Here is a 23,175-nt window from a genome sequence, read left to right on the forward strand (position 1 = left end):
TCACCAACACGGGGTCTTGCAGACAGCTAGCAACAGAACATTGCTTAAGGCAACGTTGGTAGTATTTATACCTGAAAGGTGCCTGGTTTGACGCAAGTTTGCTGGACATAAGACGTCAATTAAAGATATCACTAGGAAGTGATAGCTATCAGTTGCTCATTAGAGTTCTATTACTAATCAAAACAAAGCAAGGGGGATTTCCCAGTTTGCTGAGTTTTTATCTTGTTGAAGAACTCGGAGTGTTAATCTAGGAATATCAGATAGTGACTTCTGCTCTGTCATTGCACTAATTGGTTGCAAAGGAAGTGGCAGAGAGATATCCTTGAATGTGGCTCTGTTCGTGTGAGGCCAGAGATGACTTTCTGAATATCGCACTTGAACGGTAATGCCAATATAGGGAATAAATGGATTTATAGCTGAATAGGGGCATAAGGTCGCAGTATCGATCAGGAGCCTAGATAAACACGCAACACCCACTCCACGTTTTCATGTCCATCAAATTACTAAAACTAGAGCAATTAGATGCATGTGTAACATTGCCCACCCCAAAATACATAAATGCATTCGAAATAGGCGTATATTGTAATACGTGAAATTTAGGTACTGTACGTTTTTGAAGCATAGAAATCATTCAAAAATTATTGCATATGAAATCAATGAACGATTATGCACAAAGAATTACACATGAAGTATCTCTGAAACAGAAGAAGGGCGAGATAAATCATCACATATAAATGCATTGCAAAATGTGTGCTAGAGGCTAATGTAAGTTGTTATGTCTCTAGATGTGTTTTTAGGAATAGAAGTTTGAACTTCTGTTCTCTAAGAATAGTTTTTACCTTAAGCAAAGAATTGTTCGTGCCAAAAAAGGTGTCAATATTAAAAAATATCCAATTCAAAAGAATTATTGCCTGAACGGGGAATTAGAGTTCCAACGCTTTTAGCAGTTTTTGTTGATCAAAACTGAAGGCCGAATTCAGAGTTCATGGGAACGCTGTGTGTCGGAAAGCTTCTCAAAAGTTATTGTTTCTGTACGGGTGAGAACATCGTATCAGACAAGCTCTCAAAGAATTGGTCTACAAATTCAGGTGACAGTTCAACCAAATTCGATAGTGCTGTAACTTGGCAGGTGTGAGAATGATTGCTGTCATCGAAGGCAGGATCGGTAATGCTCACTGAACGTTGTACCTGGATGATGTTGCTTTTGTCACTCGCTCCACTGTTACCACTTGGTTGTAGTACAGGAGTCTCCACGAATGCTGTCATCAGGATTGGTAGCCGCTGGGGACAACACAATGCGTGAGCCGTTATTTGACTGAGCAAAGTATCGACGTCCATTGGTACTGCTGATGGAAGTGAAAGACAGATGTCCAACACGCATTCATCTCCGCAAAGCATACACCGTAGCACAGGTAAGATGCAATTTTGCCATACAGGTCTGAATGAAAGGAACCAGGTCATGTTTAGATCTCTCAGCCTGGCCAATCCAAGGACGTTAGTTATCCTGTCCCGGTAGCGCATTGCTAGGATTGTCTCTTCCATTCCCATGGGAGCTATGTCTGAGTTTCGGCTTGCCATAACGAAGCAGGAGGGTCAAAAATAGAATCCCTGCAATGAGTCCAAAAAATAGTGGAATGCCGCCAAAAACAGAGTGAACAAAATTAGGAACGATTCCCAAAATTGCTTGAAACGGTGTTAGCAGTCCCGTAAAAATCGACTTAAATATGCCTGGGATGCTTGTGGCACTAGACATGTTAAGGAGTTGGCTTAGCATTTCTACGAAATGCACGGGGCAATTTGTTGATAAAAGTTCATGAACTTCAGTAGCTGTCCTTGCAACTATAAGATCATACGTCTCTTTTGATGACGTTATAGGCACTGTTGTCTGTAAAAGCACAGATTTCATTTTGCTTAAAGTATCAATTCGTATAGAATAGAGATTCAGACGAGGCCAGATGGGAGTCACTGTGTCTGCAGGCCCACTCGGGAACAATGCCTGCATACAGCATTTGACCAAGGATGTTACGCTTACTAGATAACTTTTCCCTGGCACAAGGCCACAACATCTGTGATCCGTTCTAAGAATGTAACTCCCGTTTGCGAGTTGCATAAAGAAGGGCTCTATCTGAGTTGCAGGTGTGACTAGCTGGTGGCATGAAAGGTTGTTAGAATTTCCATCACATGCGCCGTGTAAATTAATACCCTGACACAAAAGTATACCGCTTAGTGAATGTTTACAATTGTCACCACTAAGAAATAAATTTTTGTCGCTGTCACTATAGCAAGAATGTGTGTATGGTAATTTCCATTCTGATTTTACATATCCTTTACCCAATTGTTCATACTGGCCAGCAGGTATGTACTCAAGGCACTTTTTAAATTGGAAAGTTGTTATCGGAATTGTGATAATCCCGTGTATTATCCATTCAATGACAGGACTCTCTGACATTGTCAATGGTAATCTCTCAAGTTTTTCGATGCTCAGGATTGTATAGTCTGCTCCTTTCTGTGCCAAACTGATCTGTTTATCAGTAAGGTTAAAAATGGAAAATAATGACGTTGTGTTGATTAAACGCCAAGGCACATAGCCTGAACGAAGATTTTGCAGCGTCCAGCCTAATTGTATAATAGAACGTAATTGAGATTGGCCATGTTGTAACATTAGCAAGTCTCTATCTATCACATCAAAGGCATAGGATACAATATTGTCCAACGAATATATTCTGGAAGACAGAGTCATTAACCCATTGTCTACTACAGAAAGTGATTTCTCCAAATTAATACGATCAATTTCTCGTATTTTTTCTGCTGTTTCAATTTGTTTGACTTTCCAAGCCTCGTTGTACGCAGCATAGATACTGGTCGCTATGAAACGCTTTTGACGCTGTTTGCGTGGTCCAAGAATGAAGTCGCACAAATCAGCACCATCTTTTAGTAAAGACAAGTGTTGCTTAATTTCAGCCAGTGTGGATGTTGTTAGCCATTCGAGGCAGAGTTTCCCTACACTGTATGTTGTTATTATCCCTGGATGTTGTCTCTGGGAGTATCTAGGGTCTAGTCTGGTCATTGTTAACCCCTGTGTTTTGTTCAGGAATCTATCTTGACAGTTGTTTGTGTCAGTAGGCCAGATTAACCACTTTTTCCAATCAGGAAGTGTTCTGTTCAAATGTAAAATTTGTGTTACGTCTAACTCAATATCTGCAGTTGCATTTTCAGGTATTGGCTTTGGTATAGACGTTTTTTTAAGGTCTTTGATCTTAGCTAGGCCAAGACAGGATGTTTGGTGTATTGTGTCATTTAAAAACAACATTTGTTCTGGTATCATGCAGGTTCTGAATAGTGCTTCAATGCCTTGTACCTGCCAATCTTTTGTACCCCAGATTGTTTTCGTTTCAATGTTATTTTTCCAATAATCAAAACCAAATGTCATAATTTTTTCATAAAATGCTTCTGAATATATCAATTTAGAATTTGTCAGCATTGTTTTCATTCCTGTTTTATCTAACAGTTTATAATAAAGCGTTTCTGCATCACTGGTGTTAAACCCTGAGAAGTATCTGAATTTCTCAAAAAATGCTTTAGAACTGCTTTTAGGTGGTGTAGCACAATGTTCCCATTGATTATACCTAAAAACATTTCTAGGCTGTGCAGATTTATGCAAGTAATGATCACCATAGTGTGTGTAACAGAACAACTGCTCATAACTAGATGAACCTTGTAAATAATCATGATCTGTGAATCTAGCTGACATTACTAAATCAGACATCATGTCATTAATACTGTTAAAGTCCCAATCATCAGAGAATGTACTAGGTGTTACAAAGTCACTTAAGGAAACCTTTAGTTGATGAGGATACTTCAGGATTTCGACCGGACCATAGATTTCATAGTCTGTTTTCTCCCATACTACCCCACCAGGTATAGGAATTGCTGTGACATTTACTGTTGACAGTTCTCTTTTCTTCACGTGGGATGATCTGTGTGGTTTGAGGACTAAGTTGATGTTCTGACTTGCTGTGTCCATTGTAATATATTTTCCCTCAATGAATTTTCCCAAACAAAGTACCATGATGAGCCAAAGCAGGAGGAAAAATACGCCTAGACCGAACCAGAACTCTAGCCAAGGGGAAACAAGGTAGATTTCCTTCAATTGATGAAAGAGTTCCGTTGCTTTTTCTTTAAAAGACTTTTTTATTTCTGGCATCACTTCGGGGTCATTTAAATCTTCAGAGAAGTTGCCAAAGTTGATGAAATAACCAGAGGCAGTTCTGTCAATTGATGGGATTGTTCTTTCAATCTGTCTCTCCGTAGCACTTTCTGATGCCACATTAGTGTAGACTGGTGTTCTTTCTTGACGAATTGTTTCAATCTGTGTTTCAAGAGGCACGAGTTCCATGGCATTATTACATAGTCCTTCATTGTGAACTGCAGGCTGATCGAATGTGATTAGTCTTTCAGTTTGAACCTCTTGGATTGTTGCAAGTTTGGGTATTCTGTTGTTTCTTGGGAGTCCACTGGGCCTACTGTTGATTATAGGCCGCATGCTTGTGGTTTTACTAGGTCGATGGACACGACTCTGTTCTCCTTTTTACCAGCAAGGGGCGGTAGCACAACTGATCTTGTTCCGGTGACTGCCAAGACAGGTACTGCTTTTCTGTAAGAAGGCCCAAATTCCTTCTTTACCGCGATCTTTTCTCTGACTAGATCCCCAATCTTTGGAATCCAGACAGGCCTTGCTGGGGCTGTTGCTGGTGGTGCCTCGTCAGTGGTATGTGGCTGTTGCTTTAACTTTATGTTGCTTAAGGATTTTCTTGTTTCGTTCAGTTCCTGTAAAACAGCCAAACGATCCTTTACATCAAAGTGCGTTGTTTCTTCTTGTACCACTGACATCTGACTATCGAGGTCCTGAATACGCATTCTAATTCCGAACAATAGTTCGTATGGGCTGAAACCTTTTAGAGAATTTCTTGGCATGTTATTAAGACTAGTCTGGACACTTATTAAATGTTTGACCCACCCAGCGCCTGAACCTAATACCTTCGCTGTTATAGATCGCTTTATATCCCGGTTTTTTCTTTCTACCTCACTATTCCCTTCGGGGTGCGACGGTCAAGAATACCGCAACCCAATTCCCATGCTGGCCATGGCCTCCTTATAAGCTCGAGAGCTGAAAGCAGGACCCTGGTCAGAATGGAACGTGGTAATTGCGTATGTGCCGATAAAGACTCGCAGATCTTTTATAACCGTTCTAGCGTCAGCCGAGCGCTGGGGGCCTCATTCTTTAAGTGCTTTTCGTCTTAATGGTGTACACTGGGACGCGCTTCTCTTCCTTGATTGCGCAGATAGATCGCCTTATGCTGTCTATCAGGGATCCTGAAACTACACTGGCCGGTTCATTACTGCGCTTTCTGTTGCAGTCTTTACAATTTTGAGCAAAGCATTGAATATCTATGCTCATTCCTGGCCACCAGTACTCTGATTGTAATTCTTTCAGAGAGTCTTTGATTCTTTGGTGTCTCAGACCCAACCCCATGTGTGCTTCCAGTAAGAGGAAGCCCCTCCTGCTCCTGTTTGGAATTACTCTGTCCCCCACTCCAGGGATTCGAGCAAAAGGAACGGAGTTTGCATCGATTACGTATGCATAATTGAGTGGATAATTCACGGGTAGCGCTGCACAGTCGCCTTTTACGGTCGTTTTTACTGCCAGCATGGTTTCCCCGTCAATGTATTTTTCTGTACGCTTTTTTGTGGCTACGGAAGCCTGTTTAGTTGCTTCCGCGGAGGCTGTATTAGCCAATGAATTCCCTGCAACGTGAACGCCATCACGTTGAAGACTGTGCGTGAATCACGTGAGTCTTTTGTAGTTCTTTGTATAAAAGAGCTACCTCGTTCCAGAGCAATTTATGCTTTATTGTGGCACCTGTGTCATCTTTGTAATCGTTTTCAATCCAACTCTGCAGCTTATTATTGTAAGAGTTGACGCAAAAATGAGAATCGCACACGATTAGTGTCGGGAATTCATGTTCTGCATTTTCAAGCGCCATCTTTAAAGATCTGATTTCAGCTCTCTGAACCGAACAGTTTCTTACAGATTCAGTTTTTGTTACTTTCGGTCTGATTTTACCGCACAGCCAACGACATTTAATAATCGCACATGCTGCATCGTAGGATTTTCTCTCTACATTGAAATGCTGTACAGAGCTATCTGTATAGATTATACAGGCATATTGTGGGAGAGGCAGAATTTCGATTGGCAGAGGATATTTTTCTTCATATTCTAAATCATTCAGTTCTTCCAATTGCGGGGCGAAATAGTATTTCATGTCTTCCGCTCCTAGAGAATCTATACACTGTATCCATTTTGGATCCAGTGACACTGTAGGCAGGTTTACTGGGCTGAATAGCGCCTCGAAGGCGGATTCCGCTGTGAGGATATTAATCCGTTTGCCGTGTGCTAGTTCTCGTTCATTTGCTAATGCAATTTGCACTGCTTTCACAGTTCTTTCTGTGGGACTGAATGTTTTTTCTGCTTGTGTGTACAAGTGAGATTTAACTGAAATTGGTACCTTTTCTCCCTCATTAGAGGTTAGGTAAGTGAATCCGCATCTTCATGGGATGACTCGGATTACAAGTTCACGTGTGTTGTCACATGTATCTAATTTAGTTTTTGCTAACATGTCTGTTTGCAGTGATCTCAAAATTTCTGTGTGTTTTTGAGTCCAATTGATTTGTTTAAAATCAGGTTTAATTAGTTCGTAGAGAGGTTTAACCCTCTCCGCGTAATTTAGAATGTAAGTTCTTCCGAAATTCAGAAAACCTAGTATGGATTGTAAATTCTTCAGCGTTTTTGGAGCTTGGAGTACAGCGCACTTCTCTAAGAAGTTGTCCGCTAGGCTTTTCCCTTCACTTGGTAATTCGTACCCTAAGAATAGTACTGTCAGATGGGCAATTCGGGACTTTTTAAAGTTGAATTTGTAACCCTCTGCTGCGAACCCAAGTATAATGGTGTTCACTCTTTTCAAGTGAGTATCCAAGTCGTCATCTGTTAGATAGATGTCGTCGACATAAGATAATGCCTCATCATCATATATTTGTAGTAACTCTGTTACTCTAGCTGAGAATAGTCCTGGCCTGTTCTTGAACCCCTGTGGGAGTCGACAGAATTTTTTCTGTGACCCAAATGCTGAGAAAGCGGTCAAATATCTGCTTTCTGGAGCAATGTTTTGACAAAAGAAACCATTAGAAATGTCTAATGTCGTTTTATATTTTTTCCTAACTATATTATTCATTAAGGCTGCACTATGCGAGTTTTGTACTGCAAAAGTTTTACAACATGTGTTTAGATGTCTGTAGTCCAAAACTAGACGATATGAATTGTCTGGCTTGGAGACAGGAAACAAAGGATTGTTCATTTGTGAGGTGCATGTTTCAATCACCCCCTGGTATTCAAGTTGATCTAAAATCTCCCTGACTTGTTGTTTAGCTTCTTGCTTTATGGGATACTGCCGTTGGGCAGTTGGTTCACTTTTTAAGTGGATTTTGTGAGGAGGAGAGTCCTCATCCCAACCTACATGATTTTTATATAATGCAGGTGCCTGGGCTACTGCCCATTTCCTTGCATAAGTGTATTTTTTGTGAATCGGAATGTGATTCGAGAAGGCAGGCATAATAACTTCTTCGCCACGAGGGCACTCCCTGACAAACTCTGGGGGGCAATCTTTTTCAGCTAACAGAATATCATAGCCCTTTGAGAGTTTATCCCAAAATAGACCTCTAATTTTCCTAGTCTTATCACCCTCCATACGCAATGTTATTTCGTATATTTTATGGGGCTCGCTAAGTCTGGTGTCGGCAGTTTCAACCTGAATGTATTCATTCGTGTCCACTGTCTCCAGATGACTCATCAAGATCTTGCGCGCTATACTGATTTCTGCTGCACTGTCCAACATTGTCAATGCCCACTCCCCGTTTTTCAACTGTGTCCTCAGTATTCTCGGCATGTTCGATTACTCTAATACTGGCTACCTTCTTTTTCTGAAATTGAGATTTTTTACTCTGAGCAGGTTCCTTGTCTTTGGACTTGGTGTGCTCTCCTGGGTCTGACCGTCCTCTTCTTTCCGAATTCTGTGGAAAAGATCGAGAGGGACGTGTATCAATACTTTGATATCTATCAGGTTTTTTCAGATTATCCCTATTTCTAAGGTTATATCTTTTCTCAGAGGGTTCCCGCTGGGGAGACTGGTGTTCTCGAGTCGGAGTTCTTTCCCTTCATCGAGGAGACCTTCCTCTGGTCTGGAAAACTTTTTCTTTGGGACTGGACTGTTTATTTCCATCCCAGTTCTTTTTAGGAGTGTTTGAATTATTTTTAATAAATAATTTTTCAGGATTTTCAAGCAGTTGGGGCTTAACTGGTTTTCCACCCAAGCTGTCTCTACCTAATTCTTCATAGCATTTTTCTATGATTCTGGCAAGCTCGACAGGCTGCTCTGTTATATCTGTTTCCTTCAACTTCTGGCGGATCGCCACAGATGCTGCTTCTCCTTTTATGTTGGCTAATAATATAGCCCAGACCTGCTTGAAGTCTTTCAGTAATTTCATACCAAGAGTTAAAGCGGGTTCTGGACCGTATTCATTCTGAATCTGTTTTAGCACTTCTGGTATTACCGCCATTGACGGAACACCGTGTGTTTTTGTGTAAATGGAAGCAAAGACTGTACCCCAAGTGTCACAGTCCTCCACGTGTGGTGCGACCCCCATTGGAAGGCAGATGGTCAAGATTCTGTGTTTCTCTATAGGGGTAGTATTAGGAAATACTGCCTCTATTTGAGTGATTTTCTGCGCTAACCAGAAAGGAATTTGTTCCCGTTTTACGGGTGTTTTACCAAGACATGATTGTATGTTCTGTGGTGTAATTTTATTTGTGTTCCCCTGATGAGGGGTCAGCTGTGGTGTATTAACAGCTGGTTGGACTGTTGCAGTCCGCATTACATATTGGACTAGTTGCCTATGTATTTTAATTAGTGTTTTTAGCTGTACTAACAGCTCTTCTTTTGACATTTTTTGCAATGTCAGGATGTGGTGTGTAGCTGGCTAGAACCGGCCACGTTGCTCCTGGTCTACCTAGTGGACCGAGCCTAGTTATGTGATCTTTGTGTTTTAGGGCGCCATTAAACCAGAGCAGGTGCTCTTGAAATTTAAGTGGAATTTCAATCTCCTCGAAAGGAGCGTACTCTTCCGGAGGTTCCTCTATTTTGTAATAGTGAAACTCTTTTGTTCTAGCGTTTGCCGCTGGAAAGTTTATCCATGAATAGAATACCTCTGTCTGCCGATATTCGTGAGCCTCTATCACGAAAATTACTGTACCACCTTGTGGTGTCAGTCCGTTTTCTATAGGTTTTAGAGTTATAGATTTTCTTAAGTGTGCCGGGATGATTATTGCACCCGGTACAGTATCGTCAGAATCCTGCTGAGTCGCATTTACTGCACCCCCAGTGGTTCCGTTGTTTTGTACTGACATTCTATAAATGCAGTTTTTGCAGTGTAGGTCTCCAAGGAGACAAAGATTAGATGCACAATATTTTGGAACACTGTATCCTTCAACGTTGAATAAACCAGAGCTTTACATAGGAATCTCTTCCTACTAAGGTCGGGCGGATTTTAACCTTTTACCCACTCCAGACGTCTATTGGAGTATTTACGGGAGAAAGGGGTCTGTGTGAAATATGCACGACTGAGTTACTCTAACGTCTTGCGTTAGTTTATCGCCTTACCAAACGTTTGGGCGCCATGTAGTGTAGTTCCTAGTTTCCCACTAGGCCCTGCGCATTGGAATAACATAAACAGTAGTATCGACGTGGAACTGCGTATATTCCAGGCCTCCACTGACTATGCTAAACTTAATTGGTGTGTTACCAACTAGCTCAGAGGTCACTGGAAACTTTCTTCTCTGCATGGGAAGTGATCAGCTTCCCTGGCACAGACAAGAAGGGATTCAGTTTTCCTTTTTGTTTTATTTTTTTTTTATTGAGAATTGGCAGTATATAAAAAGACATACAAATTTAATACACCGACAGAAAATCACAAAAAAATCATATATCCCGTTAATACATCAATATAGCCTTTAGATTTGATATTGTTATTGCCAACCTTTATAAAAGGTATATAAAATATTTAATCCATACAAAAAGATAAAAAGATCAGTTTATACCTATTTACATATATATATACCGCTGTTTTAAAAAAAGGTTGGCAAGATAGACTAAATACAAAAGGAAATTACAGAAAAAAGTTACCTAAAAGCACCGTTAGTAGATATACCCTCCCTCCATGCCTTCACAGGTGCCCACATTTCAAGACCAAACTCCCACAATTTTTTACCTTTATGAGAATACAGAGAGGATTCAATATTATGTATAGTGAGGAATCTGGCCATCCACATCGAGAAATTGGGGGGAGAGGGATCCTTCCAAGCAGCTGATATCAAGATTCTTAGAACGGCTGCTTCTAAGAAGATTAAGGCCTCTGCCTCTCTCCTTCCACTCAGCCCTAGTCTGCCATCAATCCCCAATATCATAACTGTTGGGGATAGGCTGATCTTCGAGCCTAGCAGCCCCTCCAGAAATTTTTCTATCTCCGTTTTGATTGTGACAAGTTTTTCACAGATAGAGAACATATGAACCAAATCAGCCGAATCTTGTTGACATCTAGGACATTTACTGTCTTCTCTTATCCCCCACTCATGTAACTTAGCTGGTGTATAGTATAGGTTGAAGACAGTCATGAAATGTTGAGCCTTCAAATTGGAGGACCTAAGTACCTGCCTATCTAAGGATAGGGCTCTATCAAGGTCTGCATCTGGGTCCTGTAGTTTCGTTGCCCAAGCTGCCTCATGTTTCTCAAGATCATTAGGCAACCTGCCCAACAGCTCCTGATATACTATCCTTATCCTATCACCATGGTTCGCTACATAATCAAGGATGGGGTTAGGGGCAGAAGAGCAAGTGGCAATTACATCTGCTCTGAAAGTTCGTGCGATTTGGAAATACTTAAATCTGTGAGCTATAGATAGATCGTACTTCTGTTGAATAGCTTCGAATGACATCAGCTTACCACTACGCATAATATCACCTATCGTCTGTATGCCATGTTGCTCCCAGCATTTCCATGCCCCATCCATACTAAGGTTCGGAAAGAAACCTGATTTCCAAAGTGGTGAGTGTCTATTAATTCTGGAGATCTGCATATATTTCTGAACTCTCTTCCATAGGTCCCAGGCTCCCAGTATAATCTTGAGCCTAGTTTTCTTAAAAAATCTACGATTCTTTTTTCTCAATAAGGCACCCACGGCTTCCTGCCCCATGAGAAGCTCGTATATTGAGGGAGGTATATACATATTATCATTTGGATCCCTGGTATAATTCCCCGCCCCACCACCAGCTTGGAATAAGATAGACATCTGGGTCATTAAACATGCCCAGTGGTAGAACCTAATGTTTGGGGCACCCAAGCCTCCCAGCTCCTGAGGAAGAGACATATACTTAGCTGCTCTTCTAATCTTGCCGTATTGCCAGAGAAAACTGTTAAATATAGATTCGGTTTTATTTAATATTTGTTCCTCAATCAAAAAGGGTATAGACCTATATAGATACAACAATTTGGGCAGCATTGTCATTTTCAAAACGTTTGTTCTTCCAATAATAGAGAGATGTAATGCATCCATACGTTTTAAGTCTGTTTCTATTTTTTTTAAGTAATGGATTAAAGTTATCCTGTATAATTAGCCCTGTCTCTGCTCTAATTATAACCCCCAGGTACGTAGCAGAGTCGACATACCGTAGATCCATTTTTATTATATTCTTTGAGCAGATCACCTGTGTTTTCTCCTCGTTCAACCTGTATCCAGAATAATGTCCAAATTGTTTAGTAATCTCTGCTAATGTTCGCATGGTCGCTGCCGGATCAGGTGTCATAACCGCTAGATCGTCTGCATATGCAAGGATTTTACTCTCGAACCCATTAGTTATGACTGGTTTTATGTTGTTACTTACCAATATCTGCCTAATCAATGGATCAATATACAAGGCAAATAAGATTGGTGAACAGGGGCAACCCTGACGGGTGCCCCTTTCTATCCTGATCCCAGCCGAACTCAGACCCATCAACTGTATGTGCGCCATCGGGTCGCGATATATGGCCCTGATAGCTATCAATATCTTTGGACCAAAGCCTCTTCCCTGTAATACATCCCAAAGATATTGCCATCTAACGCGGTCAAATGCCTTCTCGGCATCGAGGAGGATCATAGCGACCCCCTCCCCCCCAGCATGGGCCTCGAATATAGATATCGCTCTTCTCACATGGTCCGTTGTGCCACGACCGGGAATTAACCCATGCTGCCAAGGGGAGACGAGGCCGCCGATGACCCTCCCCAGCCTTGTGGCTATGATTTTTGCATACAATTTATTGTCAGAATTAATAAGAGAAATTGGTCTATAGGAACCAGTATTCTCTTTCGGCTTACCTTTCTTGTGGAATACCACGATATTAGTATCTCTCCAAGTTTCTGGTATTATACCAGTACATATAATCCCATTAAAAAGATCTAGCAAGTATGGTGTTATCTCGATTTTCAGATATTTATATATCTCTAAGGGTATACTGTCAGAGCCAGCAGCTTTACCTCCGGCTAACTGAGACAATGCTTCTAATATTTCTTCCTTAGTTATATCACACTCGAGACTTGCCATTTCATCTTGGTTTAACTTGGGGCCTAAATCTGGGTAATGCCTCCCTATAATATCTGGGGAGATATCCCCTGCATCTTCCCTATATAGGTTCTCGTAGTATTTTTCAAATACAGATACAATATCTTGGGGTTCGGTATAATCTCGACCCTCATCCTGTATGCATGTTATGGCATTTTTAACACTGTCTTGCCTAGTTCTTAAGGCTAATGCCCTCCCGGCCTGCTCCCCTGTCTCATACATTTTCTTCCTATAGGTCCAGTAATCTATAGATGCCCTATCAGCCAATAGCTTTTGTATTTCGGCTTTAATCAGACAAATTTTGGTTTGACACTGAGCGCTCTCCTTCCCCAAAGTTAATGCCAGACAATGCTATTCCTCTGCTTTAGCCAAATCACCCAGAAGTCTGTTCTTATAATCCTGTTGTTTTTTCCTTAGCTGGGCTGAATAGCTGATTACTTCCGCTCTCAATACTGCTTTAAATGAATCCCAGACCGAGTTTCTCGAAGCACTGTATTGATTTGCGTCAAAAAACTTGTGTGTCCGGTTTCGTAGATGTTCTATAAATGCAGCATCAGCTAATAATTTACGGTTAAATGTCCAAGATCTTCTTTTCTTAGTTGGACCTAGACCGCTGTGGCTAATAACTAACGGGTTATGATCCGATAGGATTTTGGGGAGTTTTTTAATGTTAACTTTCCCAATCTCTCCTGAGGAGATTAAAGCATAGTCAAGTTTACAATACTTCTGGTGGGGACAGGAAAAATAAGTAAAGCCTGGGTCATCAGGATATTTTGAGCTCCATATATCAGCCAAACCATGTGATGTCATCATGGATAGGAGCGCCCTTGAGACTCTGGGTTTCCTTCCACTATAAGGGATATTGCTAGAGAGATCCATTGTAATATTAAAATCTCCACATACCAAGATTGGTGCGGGCCAGCTTGACAACTCGCTTTCCACTACTTCAAATACTGTGGGATCATCATGATTTGATCCATAGATTCCACAGACCGTTATCCCACATCCTAATTCTACTATGGCCCATCTCCCTGCTGGATCTGATTTAGCCCGTTTGACCCCACCCAGGGTTGTTTTTCCCACAATTGCCACACCTCTTATAGTTGAGGACTGGGAAGAGCATGTAAGCATCTCAAAGCCACCAAATTTTAACAGCTTTCTTTTAGCCCATGAGAGATGCGTTTCCTGCAAGCACAAGATATCTAAGGGTTCAGTTTTAACAAATTCTGTAAGTCTGGCTCTTTTTCGCCAGTCATTGAGCCCCCCTATATTAATCGAGTAGATAGTAAGGCTAAGCATTATCGATTTTTATGCATCCCCTTCTTTGTAGATCCGGGATTTGATTACTGATATTAGTCATCCTGTACAGAAAAAAAAGCATACGGGTCTGATTTCTATAGCGTCAATTCTCAGTTTTTTCTTTATTTCTGTGCTTCCCCCCCCTCTCCCTCCACCACCCTCAAGTGCGTGACCCTCCCTTGGGTCACCCTACCCCCACCCCTTCCATCCCACCCTTTCCCCCTAGAAGCGCTCAGACCGAGGTCTGTGCGTTGATGGATGGATGCAGCAGTGTGGTGTGTGTGGATGCACTTGTGAAACACCAAAAATCATACATTGAACAAAAACACATCCCCCCCTAGACGCCTCCCCTCCCAACTCCAAGAGACAACAAAGAAAAATTAAACATAACACCCTAGGGTAAGCATCAACATTAGTTTGTTTAGCCTGCTATATGTCTTTTTCTGGACACCTTTCGAGCCACTTCCCCTTGTTACCGGGTTATTTATAATTATTTATAGTGAGTCCAGAAATTCTTTTGCCTTCACCTCAGATGAAAAAAATTGAGTCTTGCCCTCTCCCACAACTTTAAGCTGTGCAGGATTTACCAGATAGACCTGCATATGTTTTTCCTGGAAAGGCTTAATCAGTTGACGAAGCCTCCAGCGCCTCTCGACCGTTGCATGACAAAAGTCCGGTCTTACAAAGAAAGATATACTTTGTCTGAGGATGAAGTTTCCTAAAAATATAAGGTCTGTCCGGAGTAGCACCAGCTCGTATTTTAAATGGAGTTCGGTGGGCTCTCTGAATCTCAGAAGACCAGTTCCAATCTGCCAGCTCAGGAAATGCATTCTTAAAAAGGGTAATGATGAAGGCCCTCATGTCCGACCCCTCAATCCCCTCTGGAACCCCAAGGACGCGCAGGTTGTTGCGCCTCAGCCTATTCTCCATATCCTCCAGCTTCCACTGGATATCAACAACCTGCGCTGCCTGAGAGTCGACTTTAAGTGATGCAGAGGCAGCCTCCGACTCAGTCGCTACAATCCGCTCTTCTAAGTTCGTAACTCTATCCCCCACATTAGCATGTGCTTTTGATAGCTTTCTTACAACAGTTTGTAACTTACGCATTGCTGATTGCGACTTCCTTGTGTCCTGCCTGGCTTCTTCTCTGTGCGTGAGCATTGTCTGGTAGATAACATCCAGAAGGGGGGGATGAGGGACCTCGGTCTCCTGAATTCCCTGTAGTGGTGTCGTTGAAGAGTGATCCCAACTCAGATCCCTATGTGCTTGACCATGAGCCTTAGCATTGCCATCTAGTCTTTTCGCTGTACCAGGAAGGGTTAGGTCAGGGTCGCTATCCGTCTCAATATTACTATCTTCTAGAGAGGAGCTCCTTTCGCCATCGGACCACTCTGCCTCTTCGGTCACTGAATAGAAGCAATCACTGCTATCCTTCTCCTTCTCTTGTTCGCTTGCCATTCCTTCAGCCAAGATCGCTGTAGACTGAGAGAGACATGGTGCATTCTCCTTTCTCCTACAGTCAGGTTCCTTTAGAGTGTCTTTCTGTATACCCTGAATGGCATTGGCATCCTCGAGTTCGACAGCCATCAGCTCCTCCACATGCTGGGGTGAAACTAACACGCCAATGATTGCAGTCCCGTCAATATCTTCCCCCTTTTCTCCCCCACCGCTTAATTGAAGATTCTGATCGAGTAATTCCACCTGGGCTGGTCCTGGGGTCGGCTGGATCACTCCTTCATTTCCTCCTTCTCCTCCTCCTTCCCCCCTTATGCTGGCTGAGTCTGTATTAATTCCTGTTAAGGATGAAGGTGTTTGTGACACACTCACCGTGACCGCCAATAGGGCTGCATCAGCGTCTAAATCATATTCTAGTGCGCCCTGCAATACCTCCTCCTTATCTGCAATGGAGGGAGTTGTATTTACTGTATTTTTAGAGCTTTGGCCACTTCTAGCAAAGAGTTCGGGGATTGACGTGATCGGCTTTAGTTTCGCCCCCGGCTCTTGCACTGCCCCAGTTACCACCGCTTTTCGTGCCGAGTTCACCATCTCAGCTGAAACGGCAGCTGCCATGTGAGAGGCAGCCCGCGCAGCCTGTGCCTTCTTCTTTGCAGCCGCCGCCTTGGCTGCTATACCAGAGGCTATTTTCGGGGCCATTCTTGAACTTAACGATCCTCGAAGCAGTCCGCACCAACAGGGGTTATTCACAGACCTCACCCTCCGCTGAGTCACAGAAACTGCCGGATAGCGGGAGGCGAGCTTTACAATCAGAATGCACCGCAACCAGGGGGCGAGTGCCGCTGTGAGCAACCGGAGCGCACCTGTAGTCACTACCTCCGGCTGTTGATTCTTACAGGCTGCCGGAGAGCACACTCTTCCGCGGCTGAACACACCTTGCATCGGGAGTGAAGTCGGAAATTGCGGGCTCCTACCGCGACTTGAAGTCGGAAATTGCGGGCTCCTACCGCGACTTGCTAGGAGTTAGCAGTCCTTCATTTTCACCGGCATACGGTAAGAGTAGGTGTTCGAGGCATCTAGGGGCGTGTTGCACCACCGCCACACACACTGCTGCTCCACGGCTCCTCTCACACTGCCACTGCCGCCATCTTGCCTCCCGAAGGGATTCAGTTTTCCAACAACCGTGCAACATGACAACTTTGCTCCTCAGATCAAGAGTCAATCTCTAGGGTCGTGTGAAACAATAGACAGGTATTTCACTCAGTCAGTCTAGTGCAGTTTACTTTCACGATATGTAGAGAATAGAGAGACGGGCGTTTGTCAATAAAGGGTTAACATTTATTGAACAGTCTTTCTTCTCGTACAAGAGAAATGAATTGCCACAATTGCAAGACTTGTTATTATAAAAAGTACGTACAGTAAGATAAGTATTGCGAGATAATACTGTAAAAGCATTGATATGGTTTCTTAGCCATACAATGGTTTAAAAGTAATAAAACATATATACAGTCATATATACATTAGGCTAAAATACTCAACTGGTGCTTCTAACTAAACCTACCCCAGTGTGCCTGACCTAAGCCTAACACGTGGAAGGGGAGTAAGTAAGTAGCTTTAAGTTAAGTTGGTTTTGCCAAGGTTTGCTTCAAGAATTCTCATCTAAGGGTTTAGTCAACACCATACCTCTGAATAGAATGATGGAGGTCTGGTATCTCCTTCAGGGGGACTCGGTATCCCAGTCACCCGCAAGGGTAGACCGGAAACGCTGGAGCTGGATTTCTCTGCACGAGAAAGGCAGCGGCTCTTCTTCAGCGCGTCGAGGAAGGAGGGGGGACAGCGTCCGCGGGCAGCTGGAATCTGCTGGGCTCTTCGCAGAGGGACGGCTGTTCAGCTCCTAAGCATACCACACCATCGTTCGCGCTTTGGCAGCGATAATGGTATCAGTAGCTTCACCACCACAGGGACAGCAGGCTGCAGCGACAGGGTGCTAGCTTCACCAACACGGGGTCTTGCAGACAGCTAGCAACAGAACATTGCTTAAGGCAACGTTGGTAGTATTTATACCTGAAAGGTGCCTGGTTTGACGCAAGTTTGCTGGACATAAGACGTCAATTAAAGATATCACTAGGAAGTGATAGCTATGAGTTGCTCATTAGAGTTCTATTACTAATCAAAACAAAGCAAGGGGGATTTCCCAGTTTGCTGAGTTTTTATCTTGTTGAAGAACTCGGAGTGTTAATCTAGGAATATCAGATAGTGACTTCTGCTCTGTCATTGCACTAATTGGTTGCAAAGGAAGTGGCAGAGAGATATCCTTGAATGTGGCTCTGTTCGTGTGAGGCCAGAGATGACTTTCTGAATATCGCACTTGAACGGTTATGCCAATATAGGGAATAAATGGATTTATAGCCGAATAGGGGCATAAGGTCGCGTATCGATCAGGAGCCTAGATAAACACGCAACAGGCATTTGCCAGGGGATGTTCAGATACAGTGGTAGGATTAAACCTTGGAGCAGCACTTGTAGTGTTGACTCTTGGAGTCTTGTAGTGTGTGCTGGCTGCGGTAGAACTGTCTTAATGTTTCATGGAGCTCAAGTTCAAGTTCAAGTTCAGAATTTGTATAGCGCACTACTCACCCAGAGGGTCTCAAGGCGCTTGAGGGAGGGGGGGTACTTTACTTATCGAATATCCAAGTTTTTAGTTGCTTTCTGAAGGAGAGGTGGTTCTGTGTAAGGCGGAGGTGGGTGGGGAGAGAATTCCAGGTTTGGCCGCTAAGTAGGCGAAGGATCTTCCCCCCATGGTGGATCATTGGATGCGCGGAATTGCGGTGAGGGCTTGATTGGACGATCGTAGTTGGCGGGTGGGGGTGTAAAAGGACAGGCGCGTGCTGAGGCATTTGGGTCCTAGGTCATAGAGGGCTTTGTGTGCGTGGGTGAGGAGACGGAACATTATTCTCTTGTTGACGGGGAGCCAGTGCAGGTCTTTCAGGTGACCGGAAATGTGAGCTTGGCGGGGGATGTCTAGTATGAGTCTGGCTGAGGCGTTTTGGATGAGTTGGAGTTTTTTCTGTAGTTTGGCTGTGGTTCCGGCGTAAAGGGTGTTTCCGTAATCCAGTCGGCTTGTGACCAGTGCGTGGGTGACCGTTTTTCTTGTTTCGGTGGTGATCCAACGGAAGATTTTTTTGAGCATGCGTAGGATGTTGAAGCATGGTAATGGGACGGCGTTGACTTGTCTGGTCATCGAGAGGGAGGAGTCTAGGATGAATCCCAGGTTACATGCGTGGTCCGTAGGTATGGGTGCTGTTCCCAGGGCCGGTGGCCACCATGAGTCGTCCCAATCAGAGGGGGATGAACCTAAGATGAGGACTTCCGTTTTGTCCGAGTTCAGTTTTAAACGGATATTCTTCATCCACTCGGATACTTCTTTCATTCCTTCGTGTACGTTGGTTTTGGCGGTGTTTGGGTCTTTGGTGAGGGAGAGGATCAGCTGGGTGTCGTCTGCGTAGGAGATGATGCTGAGGTTGTGTTGGCGCACGATGGATGCGAGGGGACTCATGTATACGTTGAAGAGAGTGGGACTGAGTGATGATCCTTGAGGTACGCCGCAGATGACTTCGGAGGCATCTGATCTAAAAGGGGGGAGGCGGACTCTCTGGGTTCTTCCGGCGAGGAACGAGATGATCCAGTCCAATGCTTTTCCTTGTATTCCGATGTTGCTGAGGCGTTGTATGAGGGTGCTATGACAGACTGTGTCGAAGGCTGCGGAGAGGTCAAGTAGGATGAGGGCGACTGTTTCTCCGTTGTCCAGTAGTGTTCGAATGTCGTCAGTAGCTGCGATTAGGGCGGTTTCTGTGCTGTGTTTGGCTCGGAAGCCGGACTGTGAGGGGTCGAGAGATTTGTTGGATTCGAGGAAGGTGGCGAGCTGACTGGTGATGGCTTTCTCAATGACTTTGGCAGGGAATGGGAGGAGCGAGATGGGGCGGTAGTTCTTAAGTTCAGTGGGGTCTGCTGTGGGTATCTTCAGAAGTGCGCTGAGTTCGGCATGTTTCCAGCTTTCCGGGAAGGTAGCGGAGTTGAGGGAGCAGTTGATGACGTCTCGGAGATGGGGTGCGATAATAGAGTCTGCTTTGTTGAAAATGTGGTGGGGACATGGGTCGGTTGGCGATCCTGAGTGGATGGAGTTCATCAGGCGGATGGTGTCTTCAGTGGTGATTGGGTTCCAGGCGCGTTAGAGGGGGGTTTTGGTTTGGAGGTGGGTAGAGTGGACTGGTCTCCAGACTGGTTTTCAAAGCTGTTATGTATGTCGGCGATTTTGTTGTGGAAGAATGAGGCTAGGGAGTCACAGAGGTCTTGGGAGGGAGTGATGTCGTTGGTGCCGGCAGTAGGGTTGGTAAATTCTTTGACGATGTTGAATAGTTCCTTGCTGTTGTGGGCGTTGTTGTCAAGTCGATCCTTGAATGCTGATTTCTTGGTGGATCGGATTAGTTGGTGGTGTTTGCGGGTGGCGTTCTTGAAGGTGGCCAGGTTGTCAGTGGTTGGGTTTTTTCTCCAGGCTTTCTCGAGAGTGCGACAGAACTTCTTGGATTTCTTAAGGTCATCGTTGAACCAGGGGGCATTTTTGCTCCCTTGCTTTATTTGATGATTTTTCAAGGGTGCTAGTTCGTTGGCGCTGTGGGTGATCCATTGTGTGAGGTTGGTGGCTGCTTGGTTTGGGTCCGATGATTTGGCAGGAGGGTTATGGTGAAGCGATGTGAAGAGCTGGTCGATTGTAATTTTGTTCCAGTTTCTTCGGGGAATTGGTTGTGGGTGGTTGTGGGTTGTGGTCTTTTTGTAGTTGAAGTGAACACAGCTGTGGTCCGTCCAATGGAGAGCTGTGATGTGGTTGAAGGAGATGTGCTTGCTGGAGGTGAATATTGGGTCGAGCGTGTGCCCGGCATAGTGGGTGGGGGTATCAACAAGTTGTTCGAGTCCGAGGTTGGCCAAGTTGTCCAGAAGGGTGGTGGTGTTGCTGTCGTTTTTCTTTTCCAGGTGGAAGTTGAGGTCTCCCAGTAGAATGTAGTCCTCGGAGGAGAGGGCGTGTGGGCTGATGAAGTCAGTGATGTCTTTGCTGAATTGTGTGCGGGGACCTGGTGGCCTGTAGATGAGGGTGCCTCTGAGTGTGGTCTTGGGGTCGGTGTGGATCTGGAAGTGAAGGTGTTCGGCGGTAGTGAGGTTATCGTCTGAACTGGTCGTGATGCGGATGGTGTTCTTATGGACGATGGCGATGCCTCCTCCTGTTTGGTTGGTGCAGTCGTTTCGGATGATCCGGGATGGCTATGGCGATGTCGGGAGCTGATGAGGCGTTCATCCAGGTTTCTGTAAGGAAGGCGACGTCCGGCGATGTGGTGTCAAGTAGGTTCCAAAGGTCAATGGCGTGTCTGTGGACCGAGCGGGTGTTGAGCAGGATGCATTTCAGGTGGTTAGTGTCGGAGCTCTGTTTGGAGCTTGTGGATTTGGTGTGGGTCCTGATGCAGTCGAACTTGCAGGATTGGCAGGTGAAGGGTCCATGGGTGTGTCCTGGGGCGGCTTGGTAGCAGTCTGGGAGGCGGCCGGGGTTGAGTGCTGAGAGGGTGACAGCGTCGTACGTTATGCGGGCGGAGTGGATTTTGCGGGGGGCCAGGGGGTATGGTGCTGGGCGCGGCCCAGGCGCGGACGGGGTTAGACGGGCTTACCTTTGGCGCACCTTCGGCGCGCATGGGGCGCATCCGCTGCGCGTGAATGCTGCGCGCAAAAGCACCTGTCATAAGTGGACAGTGGAGGGGGCGGAGCGAGGGAGGAGCAGCTGGGAGGCGGGAGCGGGGTGGAGAGCCGGGCTGGGAGGCACAACAAACAAACAACAAAATGGCAGCAAGCCAAAAGTGAAACAGGACGAGATTGGGGCACAACCTGAAAATCGCGATTTAAACGGGCAGTGGCACCGGCACAATCAGGCACACAAAATTAAATTAGGCAAAGCGAGCAGCGCACAGATGATTAACAAAAGAGCAGCAGTCCAGCAGTTAAGCGCTATGAAACGATACAATCAGGCACAATTAATACAGTCAGGCACAATTAAATGCAGCAAGCAGTGCGCACTTGGACTCTAATGCAATGATCAGTCTGGAAGTCTGGCAATAAGCGCTACGATATCAGGGCAGGGAGCAGCGTGAGGAGCGACCGCTCCTGAGAAGTCAGGACGGTCACAGCGCTACGGAGATCGAGTAGAGCCTTAAGTTACAGTGGGAGGGAGCGGTGCCTGGTGCTAAATCTTGCTTTCTTCGTCCGTAATTTCAATCACCTGAGTCTTTTCCTTCTGTCCGAGGGACGACGGCGGCCGAGGCTCACCTAAGGGACTGAAGTGGAAAACCCTGTGTGAGTTATCGGGAGCGATGCAGGGGGCAGACCCAAACCAGCCACACATGGAGATCAATGACAAATACTGAAGAATTAACTGAGCTTCCAAGCTGATGACCATTACTTAATTGACCTCCAGCCTGCACAACCTGGGACTAGACTGCAGGAAAGAGATCGATGGGAAATGAGAAAGGTTTGGAGGTGAGCAAAACACTGAAACATTACACAAAGATGAAAACTGGAAAGAGCCCGTGTGCCACAGGACACGTCTCTGGTCGAATGAACGAGGAGCCGTCCTGGACAGGGGCTTGTGTGGAGTTTAAATGAGGAAAAAGAGAAAGAAAGCTCTAAAAACTCAGAAAACTCAGAAAGCTCAGAAAACCCAGAATGTCCGTCCTCTCAGAGCACAAGCTCTGTGGCATGACCAGTTGAACTGCAATAAAGAAGATGACCTAGACCAATTCTACCTCTCCCGACCTTTGAACTGATCATTGAGGAAAGAAGCCCTTGTCTGGCAAGCAGATCCACACAAGGTGCAGCTGACAGAAGACCCTGCCTGGAAGGAAGATCTGCACAAGGCACAGCTGCCAGAAGTCCCGCCTGGAAGGAAGACCTGCACAAAACTCAGCTGACAGAAGTCCTGCCTCGCAGAAAGATCTGCACAGGGCACCACTGACAGAAGTACAGCCTGGAAGGAAGATCTGCATGAGGCATGGCTGACAGAATTCCTGCCTGAAAGGAAGATCTGCACAAGGCGCAGCTGACCGAAGCCCCTTCCTGGAAGAAAGATCTGCACAAGGCACAGCTGACGGAGGTCCTGCCTGGATGGAAGATCTGCACAAGGCTCAGCTGACAGAAGTCCTGACTGGAAGGAAGATCTGCACAAGGCGCAGCTGACCGAAGCCCCTTCCTGGAAGAAAGATCTGCACAAGGCACAGCTGACGGAGGTCCTGCCTGGATGGAAGATCTGCACAGGATGCAGCTGATGGAAGGTCTGCCTGGCGGTGACCTCAACGCAGTGTGAGACCCACAAACCACAAGATCCTTCAAGCCCAGCTAGCCACAGTGGACGCAATGTACACCAAATGCCTGATTTATATTTCAGCGGATGGTTTATTCCATCACAAATGTGACAGGTATCCTGCCCGCCCCATTAAAAATGCATTGCATCCTTTGGCAATTATAATAAGGCAGACAGGATATCTGTCACGTTTTGATAATGCCTTGGTGTAGTTTGCAGAGTTTACCCTGCGGAACTCCATGAAGTGTCAGGGAAACTCCGCCG

General features: G+C 44.9%; 1 protein-coding gene across 1 annotated transcript in view; it reads left to right on the forward strand.

The window, feature by feature from the left end:
- The window catches only part of LOC147666722 (uncharacterized), a 245,197-nt gene that overhangs the window by 217,695 nt on the left and 4,327 nt on the right, over positions 1 to 23,175 (forward strand). The window contains exon 3 of the mRNA XM_086948932.1: positions 15,917 to 15,934. Coding sequence (XP_086805058.1) covers positions 15,917 to 15,934 — 18 coding nt within the window. The remainder of the gene's footprint in view (positions 1 to 15,916; positions 15,935 to 23,175) is intronic.

The sequence above is a fragment of the Lissotriton vulgaris genome, unplaced genomic scaffold (genome assembly GCF_964263255.1).
Source record: "Lissotriton vulgaris unplaced genomic scaffold, aLisVul1.2 SCAFFOLD_1154, whole genome shotgun sequence".
NCBI lineage: Eukaryota > Metazoa > Chordata > Amphibia > Caudata > Salamandridae > Lissotriton > Lissotriton vulgaris.